Below are 26,670 nucleotides of genomic sequence, written 5' to 3'. Positions count from 1 at the left end.
ATATATTGTAGAGGTGGCAGCCTATCAGATTGGAGGTGTGGCTTATTGGAGGCGTGGCTTTCAGATAGTTATTTTTGGTCATTCCTGTTCATCATGTTTAGTTTGTACTCTGCAAATTAAAATGTCCTTGAATATTTATGCATATTATGTATTCTAATATAATATGAATGATTACATGCAATAATAAAGTGGTAACTATACCAACTTTTGGATTTGCATCAGCTCATTGAACCTACAAAACTGTCAGTGTTCAACCTTAATATGTGATGACAATACAACAGAAGAGATTAACAGGAATGACAGTTACTCTAACGGGTTGCTAAAAAAATATATGAAAGATACGCCCCTACTAAGCCACGCTTCCACTCCAGGGTTCCTCCAGGAACCCGTTGCTAAGCCTGTTCTCAACTGGCTTACCTGGTTAAATAAAGGTGAAATAAAAAACAATAAAAAAAAATAAAAAAAACGTTTTGAGAATGACACAAATATTAATTTTCACAAAGTCTGCTGCCTCAGTTTTTATGATGGCAATTTGCATATACTCCAGAATGGTATGAAGAGTGATCAGATGAATTGCAATTAATTACAAAGTCTCTCTTTGCCATGAAAATGAACTTAATCCCCCCCCTGCCACAAAAGGACCAGCTGCCATCATGTCAGTGATTCTCTCGTTAACACAGGTGAGAGTGTTGACGAGGACAAGGCTGGAGATCACTCTGTCATAGTGATTGAGTTAGAATAACAGACTGGAAGCTTTAAAAGGAGGGTGGTGCTTGAAATCATTGTTCTTCCTCTGTTAACCATGGTTACCTGCAAGGAAACACGTGCCATCATCATTGCTTTGCACAAAAAGGGCTTCACAGGCAAGGATATTGCTGCTAGTAAGATAGCACCTAAATCAACCATTTATCAGATCATCGACTCTGTAGCTCAGCTGGTAGAGCACGGCGCTTGTAACGCCAAGGTTGTGGGTTCGATCCCCGGGACCACCCATACACAAAAATGTATGCACGCATGACTGTAAGTCGCTTTGGATAAAAGCGTCTGCTAAATGGCATATTATTATTATTATTATTAACTTCAAGGAGAGAGGTTCAATTGTTGTGAAGAAGGCGTCAGGGCGCACAAGAAAATCCAGCAAGCGCCAGGACCGTCTCCTAAAGTTGATTCAGCTGCGGGATTGGGGCACCACCAGTGCAGAGCTTGCTCAGGAATGGCAGCAGGCAGGTGTGAGTGCATCTGCACGCACAGTGAGGCGAAGACTTTTGGAGGGTGGCCTGGTGTCAAGAAGGGCAGCAAAGAAGCCACTTCTCTCCAGGAAAAACATCAGGGACAGACTGATATTCTGCAAAAGGTACAGGGATTGGACTTCTGAGGTCTGGGGTAAAGTCATTTTCTCTGATGAATCCCCTTTCCGATTGTTTGGGGCATCCAGAAAACACCTTGTCCGGAGAAGACAAGGTGAGCGCTACCATCAGTCCTGTGTCATGCCAACAGTAAAGCATCCTGAGACCATTCATGTGTGGGGGTGCTTCTCAGCCAAGGGAGTGGGCTCACTCACAATTTTGCCTAAGAACACAGCCATGAATAAAGAATGGTACCAACACATCCTCTGAGAACAACTTCTCCCAACCATCCAAGAACAGTTTGGTGACGACCAATGCTTTTCCAGCATGATGGAGCACCTTGCCATAAGGCAAAAATGATAACTAAGTGGCTTGGGGAACAAAACATCGACATTTTGGGTCCATGGCCAGGAAACTCCCCAGACCTTAATCCCATTGAGAACTTGTGGTCGATCCTCAAGAGGCGGGTGGACAAACAAAAATCCACAAATTCGGACAAACTCCAAGCATTTATTATGCAAGAATGGGCTGCCATCAGTCAGGATGTGGCCCAGAAGTTAATTGACAGCATGCCAGGGCGGATTGCAGAGGTCTTGAAAAAGAAGGGTCAACACTGCAAATATTGACTCTTTGCATAAACTTAATGTAATTGTCAATAAAAGCCTTTGACACTTATGGAATGCTTGTAATTATACTTCAGTATACCATAGTAACATCTGACAAAAATATCTCATAACACTGAAGCAGCGAACTTTGTGAAGACCAATACTTGTGTCATTCTCAAAACTTTTGACCACGACTGTACATTGAAACATTAAAGGTTCCTCCAAGAACCCCTCAGCTAATTGAAGGTGAAAATATGAACCAATGTCTAGCAATGGTTCCTTGAGGAACTCCAGGGGTTCCTTGAGGATCTCCAGGATTCCTCGAGTCACCACTATTTCTAAGAGTGTAGCCTACACTACATCCTGGCACTTAGTCCCCTGCCTGTGCTGAGCCCATGGGCTGAGGCCTCCCCTCTCCTCTTTCTGCCCCCTGCTGATACACAGGCAGAGTGAACTCATTTCTCAGAGAACACAGTTAATCGCTCTCTCTCTCCCTCGCTCTCTCGCTCTCTCTCTGTCTCTTTATCTCGCTCTCTCCCTCTCTCGCTCACGCTCTCTCTTTCCTTCTTGTATTTTCCTCTCTCTCACTTGTCTGTATTTTCATCTCTATTTTTCTAATACCAGATTGCAGGTTCAACCAGTCATTACCTCCCTAGCCTTAGGAGGTCAACATAGTGATATCAGACTTTCATTAAGGTCAGGACGTGTCCACAGATATCTGTATCATTAGAAGTGCTTTCAATTATCCTCCGTAGAGGTGATGATAAGCTGCTTCATTTCATGAGAGGCTGCATGCTATCGTTAAGGTCAATGATAAGGCTAGGTGTCTTGGTGTAAAGGAGACGACAGGGAGCTATGGGTTCTCTCCCTATTGATTCTGGGTGAAACTCTGGGTGGGTACTCGCTTGATGGAATCGTTTTTCCGCCTCTGTGTGTCTGCTTTCTTAGTGAGTGCACAATGTTTCTGAACCAGCACTGGTGCTAGTGGAGGCGATTACTCATGGAAATTGATGTAGCTGAGCGCAGTGGCACACTGCCATGTATGAAAGTGCAGGAATGCACCTGTCTCTTCTAACCACTGCATACACTCTTAGAAAAAAAGGTGCTAAGTAGAACCATACAGCGTTCTTCAGTTTGTCTCCATAGGGAAACCCTTTTTGGTGCTGGTTAGAACCCTTTGCAGAAGGTTCTATCTAGGAACCTCTATGTAGGGTTCTTCAAAGAACCCCCTGTATATGGTTCTACCTAGAACCCCCTATGTAGGGTTCTGCTTAGAACCGTCAATGAAGGGTTCTACCGAGAACTCTTTTATCTTTGGAAGGTTCTTCCTAGAACCGTCTATGAACAGTTCCACCAGCCTTATCAGCCTTTACATTTTTATTATTTATGACAATACATATGTCATAAGGCCTTTCTTTGAGGGCCTAGTTATACTCTAACATGGTTGTGTTAGGAATCTCCTGGTTTACAGGCCACATCAGGCCTGCAAATCACGTTATGCTGGCTTGCAAAGTGATGTGTAATTCCTAATGGAATCCAGCTGGAGTTAGGATATTCAACAAGTGGAATTGTTAATTACCCACAACCTGCATTCAGAATGACTGTCAGGGTAGGGAAGACTGAATACTGAGAGTACCTCAATCATCTAAACTGGAACAACCATCTCAGTAACTGGTGCAATAAATCAAATTACTAACATATTGGACTAGTTTAGAAAACTGTATGATATTTATCTTTGTGTAGCATAAAATTAATCAACCAATCAATGTACATGCAAAAACACAGATATTACAGTAAAACAAACAATTCTTAAAATCTCCCTGCAATAGAGCATGCTGGGAAATATTATATACGATTCTATGTAGAACCCTTATTGCCTTCCAAATAATCCTTCTTGCCTTCCAAAGAATCATCAAAGAACCTTTGTCTTCCAAAAAAGGTTATTCTGATCAAAACAGTTCTTGGTAGAACCCTATCCCTCCCCAAAGAATCCTTTTGGAACCCTTTTTTCTAAGAGTGTACCGCTATAGCAGGAGGCTATGGTCAAGTGCAGTGTTTCCCAAGTGGTGCACATGTTGGTTCTTTACCCTAGCACTACACAGCTGATTCAAATAATCTAAGCTTAATGATGAGTTGATTATTTCAATCAACTGTGTAGTGCTAGGGCAAAAACCAAAACATGCACCCCTTGGGGTCCCCAGGACAGAGTTTGGGAAACACTGGTCTAGTGGATAAGGACATTCAGTGTTAAACACATATATTTGAAAATATATATATATATATTTGTAATTTAGCAGACGCTCTTATCCAGAGCGACTTACAGTAGAGTGCATACATATATTTTCGTACTGGTCTCCCGTGGTAATTGAACCCACAACGCTGACAGCGCCATGCTCTACCAACTGAGCCACACGGGACCATATACATTAGGAGGGGCATTCTACTGCTGTACATAGGATATGGAGGATGTGGATCTCTATCTATGCACGTTAGTGAAACAGATTTATATACTGACACTGCATTGTGCCTTTATTTCTGCTGTATTTCAAGATCTTATTAACACAGAAGAAACATTCTCTTGGTTGACAGCTAAGGAGCTACAAGACAAAGTATACAAAGAGACAGCCTCAGTCACTGGGCTTGGGGTAGAATGTATTTTTTATGATGGTGTGCTAGCGATTAGGGAACGATATGAGTCAGCGTATTTGATCTCATTATGGGTGAGTGATCTCAGACAGGGACATGTATATCTTAGAGACACAGTAACACTTAAGATACACTTAATGCAGTGGGATAAAAAGCACATTAACCTTCTGTGGCAGCGTTTTCATTATGTCTGTTTACGTGGCTCACTGTGCAAGGGCTAGTCATCATGGTGATGTTGACTTGCTTGCTGTAGCGCCCTCCCATCAAGCAGAGAGAGAGATAGTGATAGACAGACAGCTGGATGAAAACAGAGAGCCCACACATGTACTGTATGCAAAGGCAATGGGTATCTATTATATGTTTATTATTGGTGCCTCGCTCTTTAATAATCATTCAAATATAGTTTGCTGTAAGTTATCATTTTGTGGGCACTGCTGTGCTGCCAGCCTCTCCTGTGACCCCATTCCAAATGACACTTTCATTTATTTTAACCTTTGTTTAACCTGGCAGATCTTTGTTTAACCTATATTGAATTAGGGCCATGTTGGCTTTGACATACCTTTAAACCAGGGGATAAACAATGATGATTGACCATGATGAAATTAAAGGGGGATGATAATGGCAAGGCATCAGTGTAATGCGGTAGACGAAGTCAGGCGCAGGACACAGAGCTAATCGAAAAAGCGTACTTTACTCGTAGGTAAATGAATGAACAAAACCTCCACGCAGGGAGGAACAAACCTGCACACTAACGACAACCAAAACATGAACAAACACGCACAACACACAGTGTGAGACAGAGAGTTATATAGGGAAGACATAACTACATGATGGGAAACAGGTGTGACCAATGAAGACAAAACAAGTCGAACATTGACACATGGATCGGTAGTAGCTAGTACTCCGGTGACGACGAACGCCGAAGCCTGCCCGAGCAAGGAGGAGGGGCAGCCTCGGCTGAATTTGTGACAGATATAATGGGGGAAAGCTGACTTTCTGTGAATACAGCTGTCATGCTTTCCTGGGAGTTCTGATTTATTCGACACAATCTACAAGTGTGTGTACTTAGATGATAATAGGAATGCACAATGGGGTATACAGTGATAATGGAAAGCAGATACATGGCTTTCCCATAGTTTAAAATGTACACACCCCGATTAGGGAGGATTTGTGCCAAAAGGGTAGAACTCTAATGGGACTATCCTCCCACAGCTCCACCCAAGCCAGGCCTGAATTTGCCATGGGTGTGTGTCTCGGTGGGGACAAAACTTATTTCATAATACTCTCCAAATCCCCCATAATTTGTTAACCGGAAATCCTATTGAAATGCACTATTATTAGCGTAAGAAGACGTGCTAATTTTCCACCATTAACTGTGTTTTACCTTTTCAGCTCTTTTCTTTCTTTCATGCATTTTAATGTCCCTCTACATCTCTTGAGTCAATAGCCTGGAGCGGACAGCCAATGTACTGGGTTCTAATGTGGCCTGCAGGAAGTGAGATCTCTATAGTGGAAACATGAGAGCAGGAATGTTCTCAATTGTACTGAATTGAGGATGGGTGGGAGAGCTGTAGGGTGGGTTGGCTTTGCAGACCTCAGTGAAAAACTGATTTTCTGTCACATTACCCTCAAGCCCCTCTTAATTAACAAATTGCATCAATGTGCTAGAACTGTTGATGCCTTTCCTGGGATGAAAGTACCATTTTGTAGTAATTAGAGCTATTTCCATTGGATAAATGAAATGACACAGAATGTATTTGGTGTACAGTGCAATGGCCAGCCTGTGACTGTCAGGGAGAGACTGAGACATTACACAAAACTGCACAACCAGTTGTAGACATTTAACAATACATTTTAGAAGAACGAAACAATAATCTATTCTGTGTGCCTTGTAGAAGTCCCTATTGTCAGGCATTATTCAGTACTGTCAGGTCATCCCTCTGTGAGTGGGCTTTACAGCAGTGGGCCTAAGCCTTGTGGCCCAGCCTTATAATCCATAGACTCAGGAGAAACACAAAGCAATAGGTGTGGATGCTTTATCACATCGTCTCCTGCATCTTGCATCAGTTTATGGTGTTTTCAAAATGGCAGCCAGTGCCAATGTCCCTACACACCCACATTTATTATCTTTGCCTTTCTAGATAAAATGTTGGCAGCCTAAAATTGTTACTGTTAAAAGCAATTACCTGTGGCATATTGAGCAATTATGTGTTTTTCCTCCCAGGCTGTTCTTTGATCACAGTGCCCTGTGTTAACATGTGAGATTACCTGTCTGGCTGACACATGAGGTGGTGAACCAGAGCTCTGCCAGTCTTCTCACTGGCTGTGCCCCTGTAGAAGAGCTAATGGATGGACAGTATACCCCATTGGGGGATAAGGAGGACCATCATGGCTGGCTGTGTGGCTTAGTGATTAGATAATGTGTTTGCACAGTGCAGAAACTGGAGACAAGCCTAGCACACATTCCTATTGTTGGGATAGTCGAGTGGTGTGTGGCAATGCATGCTGTGGGACCAGGAAAGGCCTTGGGATTATGACTGTTACAACATTGGCTCCAACCCATCCGGCACTCCACCCCTCACCATGGTGTGTCCTCTGGTACCTATACAACTCCTTCTATTGAGCTAGACTTTGATTAATTGTGGGTTCAACAGCAAATAGCTGATGGAATCGTGAATTGTGTAAAATGGCTATTTACTACAGACAACAGAGGCCCTTCTCTGTATCATGAGTGCACCCATAGCCTGTTGTGTGTTGTCAGAACCTGCCCCTCCATGGTTTCTTAGTGCTGGGATGCTTGGAAAAGGAAGTTCCATTGTTCTAGGATTTAGAATACATACTGTATATACGTCTCCCTGGTCTTTCTTAAGCGTGAGACCACCGGTTGCAAAAATGCAACAGGTCCTAAACTCATTTCAAACACTACATAGTTCATCTCTTTAGACTCAGATGTACTGTATCTCTTAGTAGCAATTGTTGTGTCCTGTTTTCCCTACGATGAAGTGATTATGTAGGAAACGAAATAGAGAAACAAACATTCTGAGCCAGAACTAGAGGTATGTTTGTAAATGTTGCAAAAACGCATTTCCAAAAATACTTGGGTCTCACAGGGTTAATGAGGATCCCCTGACATTGTCGTGGTTATTCTGCAGTGGTGTAAAGTACTTAAGTAAAAATACTTACTCCATACATTTTCCCTGACACCCAAAAGTACTTGTTTCATTTTGAATGCTTAGCAGCAAAAGGAAATGGTCCAATTCACGCACTTATCAAGAGAACATCCCTGGTCATCCCCACTGCCTCTGATGTGGCGGACTAACTAAAGACAAATGTTTTATTTGTAAATTCTGTCTGAGTGTTGGAGTGTGCCCCTGGCTATCCATACATTTTTTTTTTTTAAGAGAAAATTGTGCTGTCTGGTTGGCTTGATATAAGGAATAAAAAATGATTTATACTTTTACTTTTACTTTTGATATTTAAGTATATTTAAAACCAAATACTTTTAGACTTTTACTCAAGTCGTATTTTACTGGGTGACTTTCACTTTTACTTGAGTCATTTTCTATGAAGGTATCTTTACTTTTACTCAAGTATGACAATTGAGTACTTTTTCTACCACTGTTGATCTGTTTTGAAGATGGTAACTAAAAGCAGCAGACTCCTCACACACACACAAACACACACACAAACACACACACACACAAACACACAAACAAACACACACAAACAAACACACACACAAACACACTCACACAGTGCTGAAAAAAGTACCCAATTGTCATAATTGAGTAAAAGTAAAGATACCTTGATAGAAAGTAAAAGTGAAAGTCACCAAGTAAAATACTACTTGAGTAAAAGTCTAAAAGTATTTGGTTTTAAATATACTTAAGTATCAAAAGTAAATGTAATTGCTAAAATATACTTAAGTATCAAAAGTAAAAGTATAAATAATTTCAAATTCCTTACATTAAGCAAACCAGACGGCACGACTTTCTTGTTTTTTATTTTATTTACGGATAGCCAGGGGCACACTCCAACACTCAGACATAATTTACAAATTAAGCATTTGTGTTTAGTGAGTCTGCCAGATCAGAGGCAGTCGGGATGACCAGGGATGTTCTCTTGATAAATGCGTGAATTGGACCATTTTCCTGTCCTGCTAAGCATTAAAAATGTAACGAGTACTTTTGGGTGTCAGGGAAAATGTAAAGTAAAGTAAAGAGTAAAGTACAGATAACCCTAAAAAATACTTAAGTAGTACTTTAAAGTATTTTTACTTAAGTACTTTACACCACTGCACACACACACACAACGTTAGCCTGGGGGCTTAACGTACAATGCTTAAGACAGGCACGTTGGACACACACAGAACATGGCATGCTGCTCTACAGTTTGTAGCGCCTTAGAAATACAGAAAATCTGCCAGGCTTCACCCTCCCAGCTGCTTGTCCTTTTCAATGTCATTGATACGTGTAGTGAACGTTGTAGGTTTAAGCTGGTTCAGTGTGGTCTATTTGAAGTTTAGTATTTATGGCTGTGGTCTTCCTCCCCAGCAAGGGTAGGCAGCAGAAGAATCTGCTGAGTCATGTAATGCTTACTGTTCCATTCAAAACTCAACCACTTCTCACTCTATCAGTATTGAACTAGGTACATATCTAACCCAATTTTCCAATATGGTTCAATATTAATTCATAATATCCATTACTGCAGCACATCCCCATCAGAATTAATGTGATTGTTTATTTTTGTTATTTTATAGCAATATTTTGTATAATTGTGTTGTTTTGCATGTCTGAGCTGATACTTTCTATTATTAGGGAGTAGTTTATTAATTGGAAATGTCAGGTTGTATAAAACAGTTTGGGCTGTGACTGTGGCCTGTCTGGGAGAGGACAGAGGAGTGCTATTTAAGACTGAATTGTGGAACAGGTCAACTGCATTTATTGAGTGATGACTCCATCAGCTGTCTATATGTTGGCTACAGTGTACACTACATGCTGGAGTAAGGCGTGAATGTACAGTAGCTCTGTGTGTATCAGATGTATGCAGGCAGTGGGATGTTATCCATGGATACGAGAAGGCTACGCCGGATCGGGTGATGGGAGAGGAAGGGGGTGGGAGGGGAGGAGGGGGATGGAGTCAGTCAGGGAGCAGGGAATGAGATCAGGGCAAATCAAATTAGGTCTGACCTTGAGGTGTTGTCTATTCAGCACAAGCAGACCCCCACCCTCCACCCCGCCTACAGCCTCTAGGGGAGACTCCACCGTCCGTATGCCTGCTGCTCTACCCATACCACAACCACTGCTCATTAGCAGGGCTGTGCACAGGCCTTTAGAGGGGCAGGTGCTCAAATTGACCTTACAATCATCATTCTCTACTGCTCATGTAGCCAAATGTCAACATCTATATTTTTTAACATAGGCCTTTCTTTTCTGCAAAAACACTCATCCCACTCTAAACAAGCTACCTGGCCTAATGCTCACAGAGATGGCAAATAGGGGAGGGCTGATCATAGCGAATGATGTAAATCAGCTAACTAGTTAGCTAGCTAACCGTTAGCTATGCGGTTGTAACAATTGAGCTACTCTTTACCTATGATTGGAGTTTGTTCTGCTGCTAACATCTGTGATGTGGTCCTCTGTAGCTCAATTGGTAGAGCATGGCCCTTGTAACGCCAGGGTAGTGGGTTCGATCCCTGCGACCACCCATACCTAAAAAATGTATGCACACATGACTGTAAGTCGCTTTGGATAAAAGCATCTGCTAAATGGCATATTATTATTATTATTATGTAGGCCTGCTTAAAAACAGTTGATCTGAACCCTTCCCTGTCCCTGATAGAGAGAGGCTCAACTAAAAAAGTAGTCAGTGTGCCACTACTCCTACTGACTCCGGTAGCTTCTGCTTGTGCCTCTCCAGATGAAATCCTGCGACTAGTGAGGTCTGGCCGCCCGACAACCTGCCCACTCGACCTCTGGAGACCTTCTCCCATTCCTCACTCCCCTTGTCAACTCGTCGTTGACCTCCGACTTCAAAATGGCCCGAGTCACTCCCCTCTTCAAGAAACCAACACTCAACTCATCTGACGTCAAAAACTATAGACCTGTATCCCTTATTTATTTTCTTTCTAAAACACTTGAGCGTGCTGTCTCTGATCAACTCTCTCGTTATCTCTCTCAGAACTACAGTGAGGGAAAAAAGCATTTGATCCCCTGCTGATTTTGTACGTTTGCCCACTGACAAAGACATGATCAGTCTATAATTTTAATGGTAGGTTTATTTGAACAGTGAGAGACAGAATAACAACAAAGAAATCAAATGTCAAAAATGTTATAAATTGATTTGCATTTTAATGAGGGAAATAAGTATTTGACCCCTCTGCAAAACATGACTTAGTACTTAGTGGCAAAACCCTTGTTGGCAATCACAGAGGTCAGACGTTTCTTGTAGTTGGCCACCAGGTTTGCACACATCTCAGGAGGGATTTTGTTCCACTCCTCTTTGCAGATCTTCTCCAAGTCATTAAGGTTTCGAGGTTGACGTTTGGCAACTCGAACCTTCAGCTCCCTCCACAGATGTTCAATGGGATTAAGGTCTGGAGACTGTCACGGACCAGGAGATATATAGTGACGTTGATGGAGCTCCATAGGATGAATCACCTACAGTACGTGTGTGTTCTAGCCTCAGTGCCTGGTGTGATTTATCTGTGTTGTCACCAGGCTCATCCTGGTCCTGTCTGTGAGGGAGGGTGATGAAAGGGCCTGTTCCTCCTGCATGAAGCAGACATATTGATCCTTCAATCCCGTTTCACTAACGCTTCAGATTTTTCAATCACCACCTCTCATATACAGTAGGCGTTATTGATGACAATTATGGTGATCTATTTCTTACAGAGGTCAATAATTAAAATAATTAAATAATGCTCAATCCTTTGTTATCAAATTTTTTAAATATTATCATCTATATAGCTGTTTTCTGGGATTGATTTGCACTTTTCGCACCATAGTACGTTAATCTCTAGGAGACAGAACGCGTCTCCTTCCTGAGCGGTATCAGGGCTGCGTGGTCCCATGGTGTTTTTACTTGCGTACTATTGTTTGTACAGATGAACGTGGTACCTTCAGGCGTTTGGAAATTGCTCCCAATGATGAACTAGACTTGTGGAGGTCTACAATTTTTTTTCTGAGGTCTTGGCTGATTTCTTTTGATTTTCCCATGATGACAAGCAAAGAGGCACTGAGTTTGAAGGTAGGCCTTGAAAAACATCCACAGGTACACCTCCAATTGACTCAAATTATGTCAATTAGCCTATCAGAAGCTTCTAAAGCCATGACATCATTTTCTGGAATTTTCCAAGCTGTTTAAAGGCACAGTCAACTTAGTGTATGTAAACTTCTGACCCACTGGAATTGTGATACAGTGAATTATAAGTGAACTGTCACGCCCTGACTCAGGGGACTCTTATATGTTGAGTCAGGGTGTGTATATTCTTTGTTATATATATTCTATGTTGTAGGTCTATTATGTGTAGATCTATGTTGGCCGGTGTGGTTCCCAATCAGAGGCAGCTGTAGCTCGTTGTCTCTTATTGGGGAGCATACTTAGGCAGCCTTTGGGCACTAGTGGGTTGTGGGATCTTGTTCCGTTTAAGGTTTGTTGTGTGTTACCTTAGGACTTCACGTGTTGTTGGTTTATTGTTTTGTTGTTGTGTTTATTCGTTATAATAAACATGTATGCATATCACGCTGCGCCTTGGTCCATCCTGTCCTTCAACGAGCGTGACATTAACAATTGTTGGAAAAATTACTTGTGTCATGCACAAAGTAGATGTCCTAACCGACTTGCCAAAACTATAGTTTGTTAACAAGAAATTTGTGGAGTGGTTGAAGAACAAGTTTTAATGACTCCAACCTAAGTGTATGTAAACTTCTGACTTCAACTGTATACACCTGTTTTGAAAGGTCAGGAACAAAGTTGTGGAGAAGTACAGATCAGGGTTGGGTTATAAAAAAATATCCTAAACTTTGAACATCCCACGGAGCACCATTAAATCCATTATTAAAAAAGTGGCCTCCTGTAGCTCAGTTGGTAGAGCATGGCGCTTGCAACGCCAGGGTTGCGGGTTCAATTCCCATGGGGGGCCAGTATGAAAAATCAATGCACTCACTAACTGTAAGTCGCTCTGGATAAGAGCGTCTGCTAAATGACTAAAATTCCAACTTCAACTGTATATATGAGCCTTGACTAGAATACAGTATATACATATGAAGTGGGTAAAACAGCATGTAAACATTATTAAAGTGACCAGTGTTCAATGACTATGTACATAGGGCAGCAGTCTCTATGGTGCAGTGTTGAGTACTGGGTGGTAGCTGGCTAGTAACAGTGACTAAAGTTCAGGGCAGGGTGCTGGGCGGAGGCTGGCTATTGGTGACTATTTAACAGTCGGATAGCCTGGAGATAGAAGCTGCTTTTCATTCTCTCTGTCCCAGATTTGATGCACATGTACTGCCTCCATCTGCTAGACGGAAGCAAGGTGAACAGGTCGTGGCTGAGGTCGATGATCTTCTTGGCCTTCCTGTGACACCAGGTGCTGTAGATGTCCTGTAGGGCAGGCAGTGTGCTCCAGGTGATGCGTTGGGCTGACCGCACCACACTCTGGAGAGCCCTGTGGTTGCGGACAGTGCAGTTGTCGTAGCATGCAGTGATACAGCCTGACAGGATGCTCTCAATGGTGCATCTGTAGAAGTTTGTGAGGGTCTTACGGGCCAAGCCCAATTTATTCAGCCTCCTGAGGTTGAAGAGGCGCTTTTGTGCCTTCTTCACCACACTGTCTGTGTGGATGGACCATTTCAGGATGTCAGTGATGTGCATGCAGAGGAACTTGAAGCTTTTCACCCTCTCCGCTGTGGCCCTGTCAACGTGGATGGGGGCCGTCTTCTGAAGTCCACGATCAGCTCCTTCATTTTGTTGACATTGAGGGAGAGGTTATTTCCCTGGTACCACTCCACCAGGGCCCTCAACTCCTCCCTGTAGGCTGTCTCGTCGTTGTTGGTAATCAGGCCTACCACTGTTGTGTCGTCTGCAAACTTGATGATTCAGTTGGAGACGTGCGTGGCTACGTAGTCATGGGTGAACACGGAGTACAGGATGGCGCAAAGGTGTTGTTGCCTACCTTCACCACTTGGGGTCAGCCTGTCAGGAAGTCCAGGATCTAGTTGCACAGGGCCAGGTTCAGACCCAGGGCCCTGAACTTAGTGATGAGCTTGGAGGGCACTATGGTGTTGAAGGCTGAGCTGTAGTCCATGAACATTATTCTTACATAGGTATTCCTCTTGTCCAGATGGGAAAGGGCATTGTGCAGTGCAATGGAGATTACGTCATCCATGGATCTGTTGGGGCGGTATGCAAATTGTAGTGGGTCTAGGGTATCAGGTAAGGTAGAGGTGATATGATCCTTAACTAGCCTCTGAAAGCCCTTCATGATGACAGAAGTGAGTGCTACGGGGCGATAGTCATTTAGTTCAGTTACCTTTGCTTTCTTGGGTACAGGAACAATGGTGGACATCTTGAAGGGATAGGGAGAGATTGAATATTCCAGCTGATCTGCACATACTCTGATGACGCGGCTAGGGATGCCATCTGGGCTGTTAGCCTTGGGAGGGTTAACGCGCTTAAATGTCTTACTCACGTCGGCCACGGAGAACGAAAGCTCACAGTCCTAGTGAGCGGCGGTGGCCCGCTCTATGTTTCCTCGAAGCAAGTGAGTGTCTAAGTACAGATGTCAGATCTTAATTTTACCCCTTTTGTAACAGGAGGAAAATAATCCTGCAGCAGGAGGATTTGAATATTAGAATCGCCGCCACGGGGCAGGTGGAAGCAGTGTTTGTATACAATGCACACCATACCTACATTGTACCTTACAGTATGTAGGCTATGTGCAGGCTACAGCGCTTCTCGTGTGAATTCTTATGTGGATTATAATAAATTGATATATTTGTAGGGGGTAGATGTATTAGAACATATTCTTAGTGCTTGCTAGGGCATTGTGAATTGCTGTAGCGCAGTGGTCTAAGCAACGCAATCCGGCTCCGAGGCTCATGAATTTGCTACAAGTGCTGGGCAACATAGTGACCAGCCTGTGCCTACAAGTTAATTGCATTTATTTCAATGTTTTCAAGAAGTAAAAACGAATAGTCTGATAATTATTCAGCTCAATGAAATCTTCTTTGGAAAGGCTCAAATGCATAAACACCTTGACAGCTTTACAAAATTAAATATTAAAGCCACACAATACAGGCTTTCAATCCCCACCGAAGACCAGAACTATATTGACAAATGATACATAGCCTAACTATAAAACGTGGACGAGCATCCACACTGTAGGAAAGTTTATCGTTCCACAGTAGGCCTACATCTGTCAATCAACTGATGGCCCAAATCAGTTCATCAACTCAGCCAGGGAAACACAGTAGCCTGTTATCGGTTTTCACACCTTTCATTATGTGACAATGGATAGGCTAACAGGTAGCCTACAGAATGTAGCCTATTGGAATATAATAAAATAACAAGGGATCTATTGCAACCATCAATGGCACTAGATTATCACCAGCTGATGTGTCGTTAAACCATCAATACATGCTAAATTCACCTGCACAGCTGATCTCAATTGCGACCATTGTTGGTCACCTCATTACCACTCCCTAAAAGATTGTTGGTGTTACCTTTAGTCCTGCTTTCAACCAATGTCTTTCAAGGTATGTTTGCCCTCTGGTTGGTATTGTAATCGGAACAACTTAGTCCTTTTTAACAGACTAAGGGTGATTTATTTATTTGACAAGCATTGCATACAATAGAAGTAAAGTATTTAATTGTTTACCACGACAAATCTACGGTGGCAATTTACCCGACACTTTGTAAGAATGGAAACTAATGTTGGTGTAGCCTACTGTTTTTATTTTATTAGTTTACTATTTATGTTATCCAAAAGTGTCTGGTACAGTCATTTCTTATTAAGATCGAGGCTAATATATCCCTGGACTGTCCATATCTGAAATGTGTAACTAAATCAAGTCAATAGGGGGATTTAGTTATTTGTGCCAGAAGGGCGCGGGCCGGAATCTAACCCACACCGACACGGTAGGCCTATATGTGCGCTCTGAAAGCAGCGGCCCTAACCACTAGACCACTCCTAACCACTAGACCACCCCTAACCACTAGACCACCCCAATCCACTAGACCACCCCTAACCACTAGACCACAACCAAACCACTAGACCACCCCAAACCACTAGACCATCCCTAACCACTAGACCACCCCAAACCACCCCAAACCACTAGACCACCCCAAACCACTAGACCATCCCAAACCACTAGACCATCCCAGGCCATGATTGAACTACATTTTGACCTGAGGATACACTTGACACTTGAGTGTCGTAGCCTAATGGAGACCATTATGCTATATGAAACTACGGTTGTTGATGTGTATGGCTGCATTTCAGATACATTTTTGTGTATTTGAATGTTTCAGTAATAGGACCTAGGCCTAGCGTTTGAGCGAGCGAGAGAGAAAATTATTTTGATAGCAAGCCCTGATCTCAATGACTCAAATGCACCCGCATGGAGGGAAAGAGAACTGCTGTTTTTCAGGTACTCACAAGGCTCATTTGAATTTCCTGATGCACCAGGAAAATTCTCTGCGACAAAAGAGTGATCAAGTTAAGATCCGACATCTGTAAATACACCGAGTATACCAAACATCATCAGGAATACCTTCCTAATATTGAGTTGCACCTCCCTCCTTTTGCCCTCAGAATAGCCTCAATTAGGCGGGTCATGGACTCTACAAGGTGTTGAAAGCGTTCCACAGGGATACTGGCCCATGTTGACTCCAATGCTTCCCACAGTTGTGACAAGTTGACTGGATGTCCTTTGGGTGGTGGACCATTCTTGATACACATGGAAAACTGTTGAGTGTGAAAAACCCAGCAGTGTTGCAGTTCTTGACTCAAACCGGTGCGCCTGGCACCAACTACCATACCCAGTTCAAAGGCACTTAATTTATTTGTTTTTCCCATTCACCCTCTGAATGGCACACATTCACAATCCATGTCTCAATTTTCTCAAGGCTTAAAAATCCCTCTTTAACCTGTCTCCTAGCCTTCATCTACACTAATTGAAGTGGACTTAACAAGTGACATCAATAAGGGATCAAGCCTTCACCTGGATTAACCTGGTCAGTCTATGCCATTGAAAGAGCAGGTGATCCTAATGTTTTGTTTCCTCAGTGTGTATTTTGTTTCAAAAATACTTTTTTGACCAATCACAAGTGGGGCACCGCCCCTAATGCCCTAATGGACGAGCCGCCACTGGACCCCACTATGGAAAGCTGAGACTCTCACAAACACGTACATGCTTCACGGGACTCGTCTGAAGTTCGTACCGCCAATGTGCCTACTTATGTCTGTAGCATCCGAAAGCTGAGACTCCCATGAACATGTACATGTTGGTTGTTTTGCTCTACAACGCCCACAAGCCTCACAAAACTAATCTGAAGGTAACCCAGTACCGGGCTGAAACATTTATGGAAGTGAATAGGGTATTTCTACGTCAAAGGTATACAGGTCATTCCGCTGTAATTTTTTGTATACATTCCTGAGCTTTCTAATGTCTCTAAGATATAGGACAGATACTTCAAACCATACTTCCTTTTGATGTATTTTTTGATGTTTCTGTTTTGCCATGTATGAATGTGTTATTCAATGTGTTTCTATGGGCTAATAGCAGTAAGGTCAAATTCAATGTTTTATCCCCCCCAAAAAACATATATTTTTTTTATTCCTACAGGGGTCCTAAAATTCTAAATCAAATAGCTAAATGATCCATGGTATGACCATCTTAAAACAATTTAATATGTTAGCTTCGTAGAACCCCCCCCCCCTGTAGGTATAAATGTGATCAATGTTTTGTTGCTGAGAATTATCCTGCACAGCAGGAAATGTAAACGTGTAGTGTATTTGAGTTTTAAAAAGGCATCTAAAGTTTGTCATTTCCTTTTTAAAATTTTCAGAATTGATTTGGCCTAACGAAACATTTATCAAACCCTACAAAAATGTATATTAATTATAATCCACATAATAATTCACATTTCCTGTTGCTGCAAGATTATTTTCCTGCTGTAGCAAACTGGCTAATGGTAATGAATCTCTGTTTCCTGGGGCAGAGTGATGAATAAAGGTTTAAACGGCTTGGGTGCAAATGAAACTCCCTAGGCATACCGCACTGGGAGGGAGTGTACGTTGGCAGGCCTTGCCTTGTAATTAAATTGTTCCAGAGTGTACTCTGGTTGTGTTACAGCAGCCTGACTAGATAACAGGCATCTGGTCTCTTACAGACAGATGTCTATGGGATGACACAGGCTAATAGTCTCCTGCTGTCTTTGTCCTTGTAAGGAGACTCCAGGTCGGTTCACAGACTCCAGCTAAAGGTCAAACTCATCCAACAATCCTTTTAGAGCGGGGTTATGGCAGAAGACAGAATACATCTCCCATGTTGTAGTGTCTATCCTCTCTGTGGAATGGTGGAATGTTTATTTGGATGCCTTAGTTTCCAGGGACAGGTCTCATGACTACTATCACTACCCAGACCCTTTCTATAACCTAGAAGTGATAGAGCAACTTTATCACATTACCATTTCCTCTGTTGCTTGGCAGAAATGGGATGCATCTGAGTACACTAATTTGTTTGGGACTAAGCGTGAAATGCTTACATACGGGTTCTTTTCCAACAATGCTCACAGTGTGAAGGAAATGACATAGTGCCCAATCAGGAAGTGACATACTACTGTACTTACCGTGCCTTCAGAAAGTATTCACACCCCTTTTCTTTTTCCACATTTTGTTGTGTTACAGCCTAAATTTAAAATTGATTACATTTAGAACTGTGTCACTGGCCTACACACAATACCCCATAATGTCAAATTGGAATAATGTTTTTAAGAAATTTGTAGAAATTAATTAAAAATGAAAAGCTGAAATGTCTTGAGTCAATAAGAATTCAACCCCTTTGTTATGGCAAGCCTAATTATTTTATTTAAGCTTTATTTAACTAGGCAAGTCAGTTAAGAACAAATTCTTATTTACAATGACGGTCTACCAAAAGGCAGAAGGCCTCCTGCAGGGACAGGGGCTGGGATTAAAAATAAAAATATAGGACAAAACACACATCACGACAAGAGACAACACTACATAAAGAGAGACCTAAGACAACGACATACCATGGCAGCAACACATGACAACACAGCATGGTAGCAACACAACATGACAACAACATGGTAGCAACACAACATGGCAGCAGCACAACATGGTAGCAGCACAAAACATGGTACAAACATTATTGGGCACAGACAACAGCATAAAGGGCAAGAAGGTAGAGACAATAATACATCACGCGAAGCAGCCACAACTCTCAGTAAGAGTGTCCATGATTAAGTCTTTGAATGAAGAGATGGAGATAAAACTGTCCAGTTTGCGAACTGAAAAGAGCAGCGACCAAGGGATGTGTGTGCTTTGGGGACCTTTAACAGAATGTGACTGGCAAAACGGTGTTGTATGTGGAGGATGAGGGCTGCAGTAGGTATATCAGATATGGAGGATTGTGGCCTAAGAGGGTTTTATAAATAAGCATCTTTGTTGTGTGTTTTCTATGTTTCGATCTATTATGTGTAGATCTATGTTGGCCGGTGTGGTTACCAATCAGAGGCAGCTGTAGCTCGTTGTCTCTGATTGGGGATCATACTTAGGCAGCCTATTGGCACTAGTGAGTTGTGGGATCTTGTTCCGTGTAAGGTATGTTGTGTGTTCTACCTTGGACTTCACGTTTCGCTTCCTTTGTTGTTTTGCCGTGGTGTTTAATAGTTTAATAAACATGTACGTATATCACGCTGCGCCTTGGTCTGACCCGTCATTCAACGAACGTGACAGAAGATCCCACCAAACGAGGACCAAGCAGCGTGCCCAGGCGGAGCGAATAGCCATGTCACAGGTGGGCAAATTGTGGTGATGGGTAGAGATATTTGCGGGGAGAGGACCATGGGCTAAGGTAGATGCCCAGGCAGGAGAGGAGCAACGGCAACACGGAGGAGGCCGGTCGAGGAGGAAGCCCGAGAAGCAGCCCCAATCAATTTTTTGGGGGGGGGCACACGGGGTGGTTGGCGGAGCCTAGGGTTAGAGCAGAGCCAACTCCCCGGACTCACGCAAGGAAGCGTATGACTGGGCAGGCTCCGTGTTATGCGGAGCTACGTACTGTGTCGCCAGTGCGCCGGCACAGTCCTGTACGTCCTGTGCTTGCACCACGCACGTGCCGTGCGAAGATGGGCATCCAGCCAGGACGGGGTGTGCCGGCTCAACGCTCCTGATCTCCAGTACACCTCCTCGGTCCCGCATATCCTGCGCCAGTTCTACGAACTGTATCGCCAGTGCGCGTGCACAGCCCAGTGCGTCCTGTGCCAGCGCCCCGCACGTGTAGTGCGAAAGTGGGCAGCCAGCCAGGACGGGTTGTGCCAGCTCTCCACTCCAGACCTCCAGTCCGCTTTCACAGTCCGGTCCAGCCCGTTCCTGCTCCTCGCACCAAGCCAGTGGTGCGCGTCGCCAGTCCGGCCCGGCCTGTTACTGCTCCTCGCACCAATCCAGTGGTGCGCATCGCCAGCCCTGCGCGGCCTGTTCCTGCTCCTCGCACCAAGCCAGTGGTGCGCGTCGCCAGTCCGGCCCGGCCTGTTCCTGCTCCTCGCACCAAGCCAGTGGTGCGCGTCGCCAGCCCGGCCAGGCCTGTTCCTGCTCCTCGCACCAAGCCAGTGGTGCGCGTCGCCAGCCCGGCCCGGCCTGTACTGTTATTTTATTTTGCTCTATATTGCTCTTTTTTTCTCAACACTTTTTAGTTGTTGTTGTTTTATTTTACTTTTTTATTTAAAAATTATTGAGAAGAGCGTGGGGCCTAGGATCGAGCCTTGGGGTACTCCCTTGGTGACAGGCAGTGGCTGAGACAGCAGATGTTCTGACTTTATACACTGCACTCTTTGAGAGAGGTAGTTAGCAAACCAGGCCAAAGACCCCTCAGAGACACCAATACTCCTTAGCCGGCCCACAAGAATGGAATGGTTTACCGTATCAAAAGCTTTGGCCAAGTCAATAAAAATAGCAGCACAACATTGCTTAGAATCAAGGGCAATGGTGATATCATTTAGGACCTTTAAGGTTGCAGTGACACATCCATAACCTGAGCAGAAACCAGATTGCTTACCAGAGAGAATTCTATAGATATCAAGAAAGCCAGTCAGCTGATTATTGAATTCAGGAATATAGCATATCCATACATAAAAAAGTTCAGGAATAAAAATGTGCTTAACAAGTTGCATAATAAGTTGCATGGACTCACTCTGTGTGCAATAATAGTGTTTAACATGATTTTTGAATGACTACCTCATCTCTGCACCCCACACAAAATATATGTAAGGTCCCTCAGTCAAGTAGTGAATTTCAAACACAGATTAAATCACAAAGACCAGGGAGGTTTTCCAGTGCCTCACAAAGAAGGGCACCTAGTGGTAGATGTGTTAAAAAAACAAAAAAAACAGACATTGAATATCCCTTTGAGCATGGTGAAGTAATCAGTACACTTTGGATGGTGTATCAATCAATACACCTAGTCACTACAAAGATACAGGCGTCCTTCCTAACTCAGTTGCCGGAGAAGATGGAATCCACTCAGGGATTTCACCACTCAGGGATGGTGACTTTAAAACAGTTACAGAGTTTAATATCTGTGATAGGAGAAAACTTAGGATGGATCAACAACATTGTAGTTATTCCACAATACTAACTTAAATTACAGAGTGAAAATATTGAATATTGTACAGAATACAAATATTCCAAAACATGCATCCTGTGCAATAAGGCACTAAAGTAAAACTGCAAATAAGTGTACTTTTTGTCCTAAAAATGTTTGGGGCAAATTCAACACAACACATCACTTAGTACCACTCTTTATATTTTCAAGCATGTTGGTTGCTGCATCATGTTATGGGTATGCTTGTCATCGGCAAGGACTAGGGAGTTTCTTAGGATAAAAATAAATGGAATAGAGCTAAGCACAGCCAAAATCCTAGAGGAAAACCTGGTTCAGTCTGCTTTCCAACAGACACTGGGAGACAAATTCACCTTTCAGCAGGACAAAAACCTCAAACACTAGGCCAAATATGCTTACCAAGACGACATGGAATGTTCCTGATTGGCCTAGTTACAGTTTTGATTTAAATCGACTTGAAAATCTATGGCAAGACTTAGAAATGGCTGTCTAGCAATGAGCTAAACCAACTTGACAGAGCTTTATTTTTTTATTTTTTGAATAATGTGCAAATATTGTTCAACGCTCTTAGAGACTTACCCAGAAAGACTCACATCGGTAATTGCTGCCAAAGGTGATTCTAAAATGTTTTGACTCAGGGGTGTGAATACTTATATAAATGAGATATTTCTGTATTTCATTTTAAATAAATGTGCAAAAATGTCTATAAACATGTTTTCACTTTGTTATTATCGGGTATTGTGTGTAGATGGGTGAAATTGTTTTTATTGATTTAATCCATTTTGAATTCAGGCTGTAACACAGCAACATTTGGAAGAAGTCTAGCGGTATGAATACTTTCTGAAGGCACTGTAGATTGTAAGTGATGAGGAGCACATACAGACGCTGTGACAGACTGTTTTCCTCTGTCTGCAGAGGGTGGATGTGATGCAGTTGTGAACTCCAATGACCTTTGTGTTACTTGGGAAACATCCTGCTCTTGGACACAGTAAAGCAGCAGTTCCAGCATTTTTAGAACAACACTTCAATCACATGTGAGCTGGAGTCCGCCCAGCCAGGGATACTTCTCTCTTGCTAATAAGACAGTGTCGCCTACATTTAGTGGATTCCGAAAAGCAACAAAGCGAGGTTTGTCAGATAAAGACACTCTAGTGATGTATTGTATGTTGTTTACTCTACATTCAATAGCGAATTCTAGAAAAATAGCTTTTAGAGCAAGCGAGGAGATCTGAAAAAAGTATTTCACTATGTGGTGGAATTATTTTTACTTGAGTATTTCTGTCTCTGGTCCTGTTGCTATGGTGAGGGCATGGCCAGACAAAATGTGCCAGCATTCTTTGGTGTTTTGGTCACATCCCCCACCCCGTCTCACATTGGTGGAGCGAGGCGTGAGAGTTAGCCGACGGAAGGGATAGGGGGGAAATTACCATATTATTTTTTCATAGCCCATTAAGTGGTTTAGTCACATTTGCTGTCTGATACTGTGGCTTACCTCATACTGATGAATGACTTTACTGTCCATTCTTTAACTCTCCACTCTGTTTAGGGAATCATGCAGTGCCTCAGTATGTCCTCTTTTTCTATCCTTAGACAATTTAGCAGTCAGAGTCTAGTTTGGAGATACTGACCATGCCTGTGCTATAACTGCCTGTTATGTCATGTGAATGTAATAGAGGCTAAAAGTGGCTTATAACCCAGTGCGGCACTATTTATATTTCTACACCAGTCTACTGGCATGCTGTGGTAACCAAGAAGAGTGATATGACCTGTCAACTGAGAGACAAATTCCCTACTAACCATAGGCTATGAGTAACGGTTGGGACTGTGAGAGAGTCAGCTAGTTCATATACTCTCACATTTATCATGGTCTCTTCTGACTATTCCTGTAAGGAGTTGGTTTAGACAAACAATAACTCTGAAGATTTTCTTGAGTAACCACATTCATATTTCTGACTAGTTAAATATTTTAAAATCTTCAATACAATGGTATTAATCTCTTTAGAGTTCAGATATACTGACATTCATTTTAAAGTTCTTGCCCAAGCTGTAGCAACAATAGATACAACACATGCTCAGTTATTCCCCTTCTGTGAATAGGATGGAAGGAATGTTTCTTCAGTTGATGTTAGCCACTGAATCCCATGTAATGATGAGACTCTGGTAGATAGATGCCTTTTTAAGCTGCCAAGACATTATATCAATTGAGACATGCTGTCAACGTCATGGAATCTCTTTTGTAAACCTACAACAGAGGTGCAATCTGGAGGAACCTCAAGCAATTTGTAGCAAGGACTTACTGATCATTTGTTTTTCTAGGTGATATACATACAGTATATTGTATGGAACCTCCTGTCCTTGGTTGTAATCAAAGACACAGTGGGAAGTGTATAGGGCAGTAGTGGGAGACAGAGTTCAGGTTACAGTGAAGGTTAAGGTCAAGGCTGGGACGGGGATACACCGACCATATAATGTCTTTACTAACTGTGACATTCTGTTCACACTGTTATACCTCAAAGGCTTATATGGCTTATTAAACAATACTAAGGCTAGTTGAGAGCTCCATGAACACGGTTATGCCTAACATTTTTAGAAGCATTAGGCCAGAACATTGACACTGTTTGACGTCTATGTTTGAACATTAGTCATGAAGATTAGGCTACTTTGTATTTCAAATGTAAGTAAATGTAAGTGCAGTTAACTGACCCTCCATGTGTTATGTGTTGTAGATGGGAAGAGGAGCTAAACAGACGAGAGCAGCTGGAGTCCTTGGTGGAATCCATGCAGGAGGTGAGTAGACATAAACCATAAATTCACCTTCATCATAAAATAAATGTACCTTCACCATAACATCATTTCACCTTCATCTCAACATCCACTTGTACTTTATTCACTACCGTATAATGCCTTTCAGATGGTTGTCATAAAGACATAGAAAATCTAAGCCCCAAAGCTGCTGAAAACAGATACATCCTTTGAATCAGGGCAATTCCACCGTAATGGAATTGCGCTGAGACTCACTTGGGCTGAGATATTTCACTTAAAATGTATGCCAAACAAAAAACATTGATTTCAAAGTTTAACAAACCATACAACTCTATGCAAAATGACTATTTTAAACAATTTACACAGAACATTTTACAAAAACACGTTTACTGGAAGAATTGTGCAGATGCAAAGTTTGGTAACAGAATTTTTGTAAAATGTCCCTCCGTTTTTTTACGTGTCTACGTTTGGCAAAAACTCTGTTAAATGTCTGCTCTGAATTAAGATTCAACGATGTCTGCAGAAAGAATGGTGTGTCAGCTATGACATGACACATTGACTTTGAAAAAATCTATTTTGGTTATTGAACTACAGTAAGTGAAGTGGATTTACACCCGATAACGGAATTGCGGTAACGGAATTTCTCATGGGTCCCTGATCTGGAAAACACAGAAATGGATAATTATGGATATGAATGTCATCCTCTTCATGGTGATGAATACTAAATAGGTACACTAAGGTACAAACATGCAATATCCTCCTTTGCATATTTGGGTATTATTCTACACACTGGCAATTATTTTAATGAGCTCTGCCCCCAGTCAAGACCAAATTTGGTTAGTCTGGACCGGACCAAATCTGAACCAATCATAGTCTATGTTTCACAAATTTGGACATCAAAGTACAACAAGAACAGTAGAGCTCAGGGGCCTCATTTATCAATGGTGTATGGACACAAACAAATACTCTGAACCTTGCATGCTCCAGTTTTCCCGCAAAGGTTGGTAGTTATCCATTTTGAACATGAAGGGAAAGTGCACATATCTCCACTCAAATCTCAAACCATGCGTGTGCACAACTTCTACAAGGTTGATCAACTCTATTGCAAGCACATAGGCTTATTGTTCGTTTGGGGGAAATGGGAGGTGTTTGATGCACAGTAATTATGATAGTGAGAAGCTAATAAAAACATTAAAATGTAGGCCTAATGATAAAACAGATGCATTTGCTGATGGTAAGGAGATCGAATAGCAACATGTCGTCTAATACAGTATGTTTATTTTACTTTTATTATATAGGCCTGAATCATAATCACATTGCAGGATGTGTCTCCTTTGCTGACATAATTGGTTTAAATAATTCCGTCTACACAACAAATGTTCATTCGCTTATTCAGTAGTGAAGCATGCTCTAAAGTAAATAGACCAGTAGCCTTGACAGTAGCCTATGTGACAGTATAGGTAGGCTCCAGTATTGCTGTACGATAGGATTAGGAGCGCGAAAATCATAGCCTAGCCTATTTAATTTCAGAGCCTATACCAAGGCAGGAGATAGAAACACAATCATGTATTGATAAACATAATATTGAACAACAATTAGTATTTTACATAGAAGTGTGGGCTGCAGCATTTACTTTTAAATTGTTAGAGAGGACAATCAGTCTTGCAGAATGCGCGGACAGTGTTTGGCACTCACTAGGCTGCATGCATTTTTAGTTTGGAAAAGTCACATTGTGCCCACACATCTAAAGAAATGTGATCAAATTTGCCATTGCACTTTCTTTTAGGAACTATCATGGCTCAGTTCCAACATCTCCAAATTATACAGCAAATAAGGTAGTTTTTGTTACCATAAAAGGTGAATGGAGGGCGTTTTCTAGGGGGGTTTGTAGCGCTCGTTCACGACCGCATAAATATAATGTAATGACACGGGCTGGGTCATAAAGGAAAAAGAGATGGACACCAGATGTGCAGGGCAGAACACAGGTTCATTCCTAAACTGGGCAATTGTTCAGGCCACAGCCCACGCCACTAAATTCCGAACGTACACAAATACACAATGTAAAGTTAAGTGGCAGACTCATAGGAGCAGATCAAGACCCCAAATCGAAAAAAAGAGAGATGAGACAGTAGCCCCTATTTATGCATTTCAAAATCCAGCGGGATTACCCATCATACCCCCCAGTGAAGCCAGTGTGTTTTGGGCTACTGGGCTGCCTGTGCTTGCACCGTTATGGGGAGTGAAGGCCGTCGCCGCCGGAGACAGCTGCTGGGATGGCACAACGACCAAGGGAGCAGCCGGGACGACCGGTGGAGTTTCGGCAAGCTTGGAGGAAGACGGAGGGACAGCCCTGCCCCCCGCTGGCCCTCCCAAAGGTGACATCCCCACTGTGGGCCCCCCGACAGCCTCAAAACGCCCGAAGCTAAGTCCAACTGAGCCCCACAGTTT

The 26,670-nt window shown here is 42.6% G+C and overlaps 1 protein-coding gene across 1 annotated transcript in view; it reads left to right on the top strand.

The window, feature by feature from the left end:
• LOC311133892 (intermediate filament family orphan 2-like) overlaps window positions 1–26,670 on the top strand; it is a 58,097-nt gene that overhangs the window by 15,018 nt on the left and 16,409 nt on the right. Inside the window, exon 2 of the mRNA XM_084167497.1 lies at window positions 24,186–24,246. Coding sequence (XP_084023623.1) covers window positions 24,186–24,246 — 61 coding nt within the window. The remainder of the gene's footprint in view (window positions 1–24,185; window positions 24,247–26,670) is intronic.

Source organism: Coregonus lavaretus, assembly GCF_964263955.1.
Source record: "Coregonus lavaretus genome assembly, chromosome: 8".
NCBI lineage: Eukaryota > Metazoa > Chordata > Actinopteri > Salmoniformes > Salmonidae > Coregonus > Coregonus lavaretus.
Note: the sequence above shows the minus strand (reverse complement) of the source record. Positions and strands in the feature narration are given on the sequence as shown.